Below are 10,312 nucleotides of genomic sequence, written 5' to 3' on the forward strand. Positions count from 1 at the left end.
ATCTAATTACCAGATGCCTACATTTAAACCCTTTCTTGCGCTCTTCCTAACTGCTTGTCCTCTCTTAGTAATTTAAGATGGGGCAGGGTCACTGCCTTAATTTCTGCCAGGTCTTCTGTAAGCATGCTGTGGTTTAGGTTTTTTTGTGTAGTAGATTAGAAGCTACTAATAGTAGTGGGCAATGAATAATAACCTTACACTTTTTTTTTTCTGCACGTGTGCTTTCTTCAAAATATAAACTTTCAATGTAACCTTTTAGTGGTAAGCCTAAATGATTTACTAATATTTTTGGTATTGTATGGGTTTTTTTGAAGCATTTTAGCTGTGAAACTGTGATTTTAAAGTTTATTTGCTAGATGTAGTTACATTACAAATGCCGCTTAGAATCACGTTTAAAGAAATGTGCCATTTACAATTCTATTTTTTGAATGCTGTATGGACCTCCATTCTCACCAGTAATGTTCACACCCTAGCTTCGAGATCTCTTCTTGATTATGCTAGGCTGTGCATAGAAACAATATCCTTTTAGGCCATCATTTCCTCCCTCGTGGTCATAACTTGAGTTCAGAATGTCTGTATATAGGCTCAGATGGAGACATTTGACAGCATACCTTGACAAAAGAGCCCATATTATTTGAGGAAGACATGTTTGACTGGATTTCAGTTAGCCTGCCGTTTGGATCACACTTAGAATTTTGTTGTCTTTGAGTTTGTAACTTTCAAACCAACTGCAGATAGCTGTCTACTTTTCATCATGACATTGTCATGTGTTCTGCTCATTACGAGGCAGGTTGCTCAGCCCCAGTGGAGCGTAGATGCAAAGCTCTGGTGAGTAAAGCGTTCCCAGTTGCATGCATAGGTTTTAGTATTCATATACTCAGTAAATAGGCATTTTGGCTTCTATCTTTTGCAAATTTATGCTGTAAAATTTACAAATATAAAGGGACTTTAGTACTCTGTAGTCTCCATACAACCAGCAGAAGAGAAATTCAGGCAGTGATTTGTTACCAACGTAGGTATCATAAATAACAGAGGGGAACACTTGAGAGGTTTTTTTTAACTTTTTTTTTGAGAACTCATGTTGGTTTTATGAAAATGTGTAAGACGGAAAGCAAATTAAGTCAAAAAAAATACTTGGAGAAACACTTAAGTACTTGCCTGTAGTTGTAAACAGAGGAAGGGGTAAATTACTACAAGACGTGTGCTGTTACATGAACTATGTATTATGTGTTGATTTTTGTTGCAGTGAGGAGGACATGTATCGTGACGCAGAAGAAATAGAGAGAGAGAAAATATTACTTTGTGAGACAGGCTCTTCAGGTACATTTGAACTTTGTTTCCAATACAGTATTACAAGTCATTGTAGCACGAATTTGAGATGATTTGACACCCTCATTTCCAAGGATTTTTGTGCACAGATGTCTGTGTGCAATAGAAGTTACTTATAATGACTTAGTATGTTGTGCAGTTTAATTCACAAAAAGATCAATTTTATGTAAAACTAGTTGCTTTTAGTGTATTTTTTTCCCTGTGTTTCTATAGTTACTTTATAAGAGAATGTGAATCCTTTGGAAAGCAGTTATATAGCCTATGTTACAAGTGGTGTGCTTGAAAATTACTGGTTTATATTGATTATAGCAGCATCTGTTGCTGGGATCCGTTGATAACCTTATTACTGTCTGTTTTGGAATGAAGGCTGTTGGGATTCCAAGAGAAAACTGTATTTCGTCTTTCTACCATTGTTTCTGGCTTACTCAGAAAGTTCTGTTATCTTCCTCATAGTCCGGCTGCTGAAAGAAGAAGAGAAACTTTTGCGAAACATTTTTCTGATTGCTAAGAAAATGAAGAGTACTTTACTAATTTCTACTATTTGCCAATTAATATTTTTTCAGAGGAGAGGAGCAGAGTGTTCTCTGTTCTGTTAGCCTGCATCGCTATTTTTGTTCACTGGTCATTTGCAGAGCAAGCTGGATTTTTTTCCCTCTGATACTAAAAATTACTTAGTAGCTATAGGTTGTGCTGCCAGTCTCCTTCGGCACCAATGTTATTTTAAAGTGATAGAGTGTATTTAGAAATTCAGTGCTTTTTCTATGTCGTTCTGTTTCACAGTTCTCAGTATAATGTTACGTATTCTTTTTTGACAGAATATAAACTAAGTGTTGCACCTGAAATGGACGTCATGGAGTATTGCAGAAAAGAATGGAGAGGAAATACACCAGTAGCAAAAAGGATGAGAAAGGTATCAGTTCTCTTTTTGTTGAATTTTGTTGGGCTTTTTGTTTTCATTTGTATGTTTAGTAGGTGATTTCCTGTGGGAACAATCTTTAAAACAGAAAATGCAATAGCAATGTTTTCCAGTGTCTGGTAGTAGAAGTGGCTGACAACTGGAAGATGGTTTCATTTGTACTCGTTCAAAATGTGTTTTTTGGTAAGGCTACTTGTTGATAGTGTAGGGTTTTGATTAATACTGTTCTTCATTACTGTTTTCAATTCAAATTTGATTTATTACCATAAAATGGTTATTTTGTGGGCTGTTGAAATCGCAGAGCAGATAGCCAACTTCTTTGGCAGAAGGCAAATAACTGAAGCTGGTGAATTGCATGATTTTTAAGATAGGGAGCTTTAATGAATAGGCTCTTCTTTTCTTAATTTTTTCCTGAATTCTTATTTTTGATGAGCTTTGGACTAGTTTTCTTATATTAATCTTGAGCTAGCGTTAGAAAATCAAGCATAAAGTTGGCTAGGCTTGTTTTTGTTGGTTTGGTTTTTTAAACACAATTTGAAAATTTAGTGGTAGGTATGACTAAGCCTAAAAAATACTTTCCATAAATCAAAAGATCCGTGTGTCACCTTCAAGAGATTAGTAAGGGAAATACAGATGTGCAGAGCATTGAAATTTGCTAGGTTAGCTGAAGAGACATACTGAGCTTCAGAAGTTACGTTTCAACATTGCTGCTTCTGCTAAAAGTCTACGTATGGGAACAGCAGGGAGGGGACAAATGTGCTGAGGCATGTGTCAAGATATTTCAGTGTAAACACAAGTTTTCCCTGAGGCAAACCCAAGCTACATGTGACACATATTGGGTAAATGGAATGAACTATTGCTGAAACTTCTTTTAAGCATGATATATTTTTAGATTTATAGTCTTGTGTGTGTACGTATGTTTGGATTTTTTTCTAAGTTTTTTTCTAAAGCTTAATTTGTGCCATTTGAACTTCTAAAATGGGTAGTAGATCAAATCTTTTTTTTTTTTTTTAAATAGCATTAGCATTTGGATGCTAATATTCCAATATCTTTTATGATACCAGTGCATGACCTTGAGATGTTTTATTAATGCTTTCGTGTTACTCGGATTTTGTGTTTTTCTAGGGATATGAAGCAGTTGCTCAGAAGTTTGCATCTATAAGGAGAGTACGAGGTGATAACTATTGTGCACTCAGAGCAACTCTGTTCCAGGCACTAAGCCAAGCTACCCAGTTACCAAGCTGGCTGCAGAGTGAGGATTTTACTTCGGTACGTGTCAAACTCCGGTCTTCTGACAGTAGAGGAGTGTTGGTTCTAACTTATTGGATAATTTTATGATCTGATTTCTCTGTTATGCTATATAAGCTCACTTTTCAATATCCCTTGAATTGAGAATTGGTAGTGTTCAGTTTTGTTGTAGGTTTACAGTGATTCTTTCAACTTGGAATTGAGTCCAGGTCCCCTTAGTTTCCAGTTTATAATGTCTAAATGTTACTGTAGTGCTGACTGTAATATAACTTGTCTGTCTTCATCTTGCCCTCTTGGTTCCTTCTTACTGCATGTAATACGGCAATAAGAGGTTTCCCACAAGACAGCTGGTAATAAAAAATATAGACAACTTATTCTCAGCACATTTGAAAAAAAAATGAGCTTTTCAAAATTATCATATTGTATTCTTGTGTGCCGTATATGGTTTCTCTAGAAAGTGGATTAACAAATTGGATGCTATAGGCTTTTCAGAATGTGTGTCTTACCCATGTCTTAAACGATACTTAAAATAAGTGTAAGAGCAACTCCAACCTGACATGAAGAACAGTTCTTATGGAGCACTGATGGATAAGCAAAGCAAGGTGTCTTACTAAGAGTAGAAGAAAAATATTCCAGGAATTGTCTTGCGTCAACAAAATCCATTTGGTGGTATCAGTGAATATGGAAGAAACATGTAAGAAGCTGCCTATACAGAAGTGGCCCACTTCAGAGGAGCAAGGTTCCAGTTGTCCAGGTTGCTGCTGGAAATGTAAATGATGAATGTCTGGTGCAGGCTCTGTGGTGTAGGCTAGCAGTCCAGGTAGAATCACACTGCTCTTATTATCTTTCTGTATAACTTTAGAGGCCATCTTAAAATTTCTCATTGTGGTCACTATCATTGTTAAGTAAACTTCTGCTGATATGTACAGCTAGCAGTACAACTTTAAAAAAGGTGGGGTTTTTTTTGTTTTGGTTTGGTTTTTTTGATTTAAAACAGTGTTTACATGCACATTTCGAGTTGTAGAAGTTACTAGCATATAATCTTTGATTATTTAGTTCTGTATGTCCTATTTAGTTCTGTATGTCCAATTAGTGTAGGATGCCAGGCTGGGGTGGTGGAAGGTCTGTGTATATCTGACAAATACTTGGTTTCTATTAAAGAGAACATATTACTAATTTGGGGTCCTGATAAAATGAAAACTGTCTGGTAATGGCTGATGGTATATGTGCTGCTCTAGCCAAATATTTAATTCATTGTGAGACACAAGTTGTTCTTCCAGTTCTAGTGATAAAATGGGTTAATAAATGAGGGTAAAAAGCTAGGCATGCAACTGCCAGGATGTTCTTCAAGAGAAGTGTAAAAGCTCTTAACTGAGCAGGTGTAGCATGTGAGCAGTAAAAGAGGCAGTTCTGAGGCTAAAGTATGATCTGATGCATCAGCTAATTCCCACGTTGTTTTCTTCTTTACAAGAAAACCTGTCCCACAGTGTTTTAATTATGTTCTCTGAAAAGAAAACACAGTTTGTGTGTTCTGGACAAAGTAGTTTGCACTCCATCAAGACTTCTGGCTTATCTGGTGGATGTCATCACATCTTTAACCTTCTCTTCTTTTGATTCAGGGACACTTTCAAACACAGTCACTGTCATCAGCTGCTGGATGGTTTTTTAATTAAAAAAAAAAGGAAAAAAAAAAAAAGCCATGAGTAACTGGGGGTGATTAATTTTTCCAGTGCTTAGGTATTGGTTAGATCTGGAAATAGTAATAGACCAGTATTCTGACTGTTATCCAGCAAGTATTGTAAAGAGCCAGTTGTGTTCAATTACGGTCATCTTAGTATGACATCTGTTCAGAAGAACATATGAGGGATTGTTTTAAGGTGCAAAATGTTTGGGGGAAAAAAAAAAATCAATAAAATAATAATGTGCAAGTTGGTGGCTTTTCCTTTCAAGATTTTTGACTTAAGCTGCCTTCTCTCAACTTCCAGCTTCCCGAAAACTTGCTGAGCAAATATGACTGGATCAAGCACTGGCAGCTAAAACAGAAACTGGGCAGGAAGATGGGAGAAATAAGTGATGAAATTAAAGAATATTTAATACTTCTAAGGAAAAAGGTTGGAAAAGTATTTGTTTATTCTTGGTCACTTGCAAATAAGAAAAATGACAAAAATTTTTGAATGGGGTGAATTTAGCATAACAATGCTTTCACTAGTGAAAGTCACTTTTCTATACGTATACTGCAAAAAAATCAAGGAAAGAATATCTGTTCAGATCTGTGGGAGTTTTCTGGTCTGTCACTGCTTGCATTAGCCTGATGCTGGAATTAATTTGTAAGCAGCTCTGCAGAAAACTATTAGTTAGACAGGCTTCACTGAAGAAATTAATGTAATAGAGTAACATTTTGCCTCTATTTCTTGTATTCATTTGAAGGAATGAGGTATACTATGGATAAATGCTGTTGCTACCTTGAACAGGTCATGGAACGAAAAAAAAAAATACAGAATAATGCTGAAGTAATTAATGAAGTTTTTGCTCTGTTTTACACGTTTTTTTTTTTCTAGTTTAATGTAACGGGAACATGATTGTGCCCGTTCAGTGTTTGTACTATGTTACTTAGCCTGATCCTCTTCCTTCTTGAAACTCTGGAACCTATTTAAAAACTCTTCAGTTGTTCCTGTCTTACAGTGTATGCATATTCTCTTTTTTTGAAGGCTTTTGAGAATATTTGAAAGGCTGCATTCAAGCATTTTCTGAGGGCAGGGATGAATACATGTTCTGAGTAACTGAAATGTAAAGAATATGAAGGATGTAGGATTTATGATACAGGAAACAAAAAGGTTATTACCTTACTGCTTGTTGTCCCATGACAACGTTTGTTTTGCCACCTTGCAACAATTTCCAACATCCTCTTCTTTTGCTTTGCTAAGGACTAATATAAGCAAAATCAGACTTAACTCAACTTGACCTTGAGTGTTTTTAAAAAGGCACAAAGCCCTTCATAAATTAAATTCTGAGTGCCTATTCTGAACATTTGACAATTCACAAGTGGCTTTTTACAGCTCTTGCATGGTGATGGCTATTGATATATGTTGTGTGTGTTATTTTTTTATAGTGGAAGAATATAAGTGAAATCAAGGATCCCATTGAGAAACAAGAAGCTTGTGATAAATTGTTTAAAAATGAAGAGGAGGAGTATAGTCTCTATGAAGCACTCAAATTTTTGATGCTTAATACTGCCATCGAATTATACAATGATGATAAAAATGGAAGGAGAGTTCCTGTCTTCTCATGGTTACTGTTTGCACAGGATACATCTAGCAACCCTTGTCAGTTAATGCATAATCACTTGAATCATATTGGTCACAGTGGAGGCCTCGAACAAGTAAGGAGAGATTGTTCTTACGGTGTTACTTTCCTGTTTTGGAGGTTTTGGTTTCAAGTGGTTTAAGAAATCACCCGGCTTTTGTTGGTCTGGCTAAATTTAATGGTGTAGCGTCTGGTCTTCCATTGGGGAAAAAAATAGTAGAACTGCTTGCTTGGAGTAAGAGCCTGTAAAGGCCTTCCTTTGAAACATTGATTTTTGTCTGGCAGCTGACACTTAGGGTAGCATTCTTTGGAAGTATGGTATTCTATTAATAGTAACATTGTATTAGTCTCTTAATTGTTAGCTTTTTTAAAAATATGATAAAAGCTAATACTCGAATTCTGAAGAGAAGATCACGTGTAGTACATATACTTGGTAAATTCTGATAAACTGATGACAGTTACTGCCTTATACGTTGCAGAAATGATATGCATATTACAAAAAAGTCCCAAAACAAAATGTAGTGGTTAATGAGCTGAATAGTCTGAAAGATTTTAGAAACATCCATTTAAAAAAATCCCATTGAATACGTTACAAGTGTGGTACTGCATTTGAATTCACTACTTAATTATAGACACTAGAAACATGGAAGTGTGATGTTTTGTTTCTGTTTATTGGCTTAAAAATCTGATGACTCTAGTATAGATAAAACAAACGGGTTGTTGTTAGTGTTAAATTAGCTGATTCATTGGTGACCTTTTTGCTGCCCCGTTTACTCAATAAGTAATATTGCCTGGTTTTGTGCTGACTAGGTTTATTTATTTCAGTGATATTCTTTGTTATTTAGAACAGGGTATGCTTGCCACTGTAGTAGACGTGATAGAAGATTTTCCAGCTTCCTTCTCTGAATTCCTTCTGGTATCAACAGGCTTTGTAAGGTCTTTCCATCTGCTTTTTATTTGGCTAGAGTGTTCAGAGTACCCTCTAAGAGGGAAAGGAACGTTGCCTGAAACCCTTTCTTGTTTGGTTTAGTGACTTAATGGGATGAAAACTGATAGAGGAGAATGTCTTTCCAACCTATTTGTGGCAGTAGGGATGTGGGATTCTCTGTTTAAAGTGGCTTTTTTTTAGGACTAATATCCTGCTGTGCCACTGTTGGGTCTGAAGAGCTCTGTGTTAAAGGCATGGTATCTTAGAGGTATTTGTGCAGCAAGTTAGGAATGGCTTGAATGATCAAGATACTGAACTAGAGATGCTCGTGTATATGCATCCTTATTTGCTTCATAGTTTTTTCTTTGTACAGAAAGATCATCTGATATGTATTAGTTTAGTATTTTTATGAGAAATATCTTGTAAAAGGTATGTTTAATTTTACACATCATATTTCTGCTTTTTCCAATGTAGGTGGAAATGTTTCTCCTTGCTTATGCTCTGCGGTATACCATCCAAGTGTATCGATTGTATAAATATAGCACTGATGAATTCATCACACTTTATCCCAATGACCCAGAGGAGGACTGGCCTGTGGTGACTCTCATAACTGAAGATGACAGACATTATAATATTCCAGTCAGAATGTGCCAAGAGACTATGCTGTAAACACGTGATTTTTGGCAGACAAACCTGTGCTGCTTATTGAGGTTTCCAGTGCTATTTACAAACAGGATGATGATGAAATCTGCGTTATTAAATCTACAACTTGAAATCCATGTTTCAGAAGTTTACATCTGAACTAAAATATCAAATAGGTACTAGCTTAAAAAGTTTTGCAAGTGTGGCTTTTGTTGCCCATTAAAAAAAAAAAAAGGAAACATCTGTAATCCTTTTTTTGAAAGGCTTACTCTGAATAGGAATGTGAAAACTATAGAGTTACTTCTTTTAAGAAGATAGGTGAGGCTCTGTAGTAAGACATGAGCTGACCTTCTGCTCCCTGAAATAATGAGATAATGCTGAATGGGAATTTCTGGAAAAGTAAGCTGGCAGTGTCCTGACTGATATTTGTAATGCTGCTTAGAAGCAATTTGTACAAGTCTGGGGTCTCAGGAAGCAATATAATTCTTTTGCAGTTGGAATTTAATGCCTGCCATGGTTTATGCTATAAGAGAGATGTTATTTAAAGTTTTCTCATGCTTTGAGGTTTTTTTCCAACATGAATATCTCTTCTTTACAAGCCAGTCATCTGTTACACTGAAAATAAAGAGCTCTTCCTCTTTCAACCCCTTGAGAGGATCATGGCAAAGGGACTTGATAATAAGGGAGTATAAAAGCTGTTTGTTAGGTCACAAATTCAAAACCTACACACAATTCCCTTTTCAGTTATGATAGCTGGAATGAGATAACCAGGTGCCTGCTAACTTCCATGTCTGTTCATATTACTGTTCCTGTGATGTTAATCCTCGCTGGTAGATGCTGTTGAGAACATCAGGATTTTAATTTGTCCAGGGAGTGCAGCAGATGAAAGTAAACTTCTGGTGCAACTTGTACACTCTTGGGAGGAGCATGTGGGAGGTTCTGTTTCTGCTTAGAATTATTCATTACGCTTTAAATTGAAGGAATACAGAATATATCAGATGCTGGGAGTACTGACATACCAAAAAAAAAAAAAACCAAAAACAAAAAAAACAAACCTTCACCTTTAGCTTAAAGTGGAACTATGTCCTAGAGATGATTCTCGGAACAAGAGAGTGAAAGCTGATTTAGATGAAATGCTGATCATACACAGGTCACTCGGCTTCTCTTAGAAGGCCGCCTTATAGAAAAGGAACCAAATATTCTGGAGGAAATGACATGCAAAACTTCAAATTCTCCTGTTTTGTTCTACTTAAACTTAATTTGTTTGTTAACTTTTCTTTTATTATGAAAGGTAATTACACAATGAGAATGTGTATTCACTATGTTCTAAAATGTCTTTTAGACACATCTTAATGATATCTATCATGTACTCAGTGTTATATTTATCATGTTGTCTTTGCCTTTTAGAACAACTAGTTTGATCTGTTGCTGAAAATTTCTGGGAGCTACAAGGAAATGAAAATAAACCAATTCATTTGGCAGTATTTTGTTTCTTGTTTTATGCCCCTTTTTGTCTCTAGCTTTATATTTTTGAGTTTTTAATTTTGAAATCCTTGCTCAAGTTAGTTATTTCTTGAAAGCTGCAGAGCATAGTAATGTCTATAAAATAAGTAATTATCGGCTTGCTGCTTGCCCTTGGACAGTAAAAAAATTTCCCTGAATTACTGTTATCCATGTAACGCTGAAGGGGAAAGAAAAATTAGCTTTTGCAACTCACTGAACTCTGATAGAAAAGTTGTAGTTATGATTTCAATAACTGGAATTATTGAAATCTTGATGTCTTCGAATTGTCATATATTGTTGAGATTATTTTTAATCAACACCTCTTTAAAAAAGACATCTTTGTCATACATTTAGAGCAGTGGCTCTGAATGTATGACAAAAGCCTCTAAAGCAGAGGCTATTTAAGGGCTGAGGTTGCAGTCTTTAGGTACGCAAACGATTCA

General features: G+C 35.8%; 1 protein-coding gene across 6 annotated transcripts in view; it reads left to right on the forward strand.

The window, feature by feature from the left end:
* The window catches only part of OTULIN (OTU deubiquitinase with linear linkage specificity), a 14,071-nt gene extending 4,221 nt beyond the window's left edge, over window positions 1-9,850 (forward strand). For 2 of the 6 annotated variants that reach the window (XM_087760977.1, XM_087760997.1), the window contains exons 3-8: window positions 1,247-1,320; window positions 2,145-2,239; window positions 3,371-3,514; window positions 5,479-5,604; window positions 6,603-6,872; window positions 8,199-9,850. In XM_087760977.1, coding sequence (XP_087617103.1) covers window positions 1,247-1,320; window positions 2,145-2,239; window positions 3,371-3,514; window positions 5,479-5,604; window positions 6,603-6,872; window positions 8,199-8,393 — 904 coding nt within the window. In that variant the 3' untranslated portion in view covers window positions 8,394-9,850. Of the gene's footprint in view, window positions 1-1,246; window positions 1,321-2,144; window positions 2,240-3,370; window positions 3,515-5,478; window positions 5,605-6,602; window positions 6,873-7,641; window positions 8,171-8,198 lie in introns of those variants that run through there. The other 4 variants (XM_087760991.1, XM_087761005.1, XM_087760983.1 and 1 more) reach the window with 4 other exon arrangements.
* Window positions 9,851-10,312: the final 462 nt, after the last annotated feature.

The sequence above is a fragment of the Nipponia nippon genome, unplaced genomic scaffold (genome assembly GCF_047370975.1).
Source record: "Nipponia nippon isolate SJK-2023a ecotype South Korea unplaced genomic scaffold, ASM4737097v1 scaffold_1, whole genome shotgun sequence".
In the NCBI taxonomy this organism is placed as follows: domain Eukaryota; kingdom Metazoa; phylum Chordata; class Aves; order Pelecaniformes; family Threskiornithidae; genus Nipponia; species Nipponia nippon.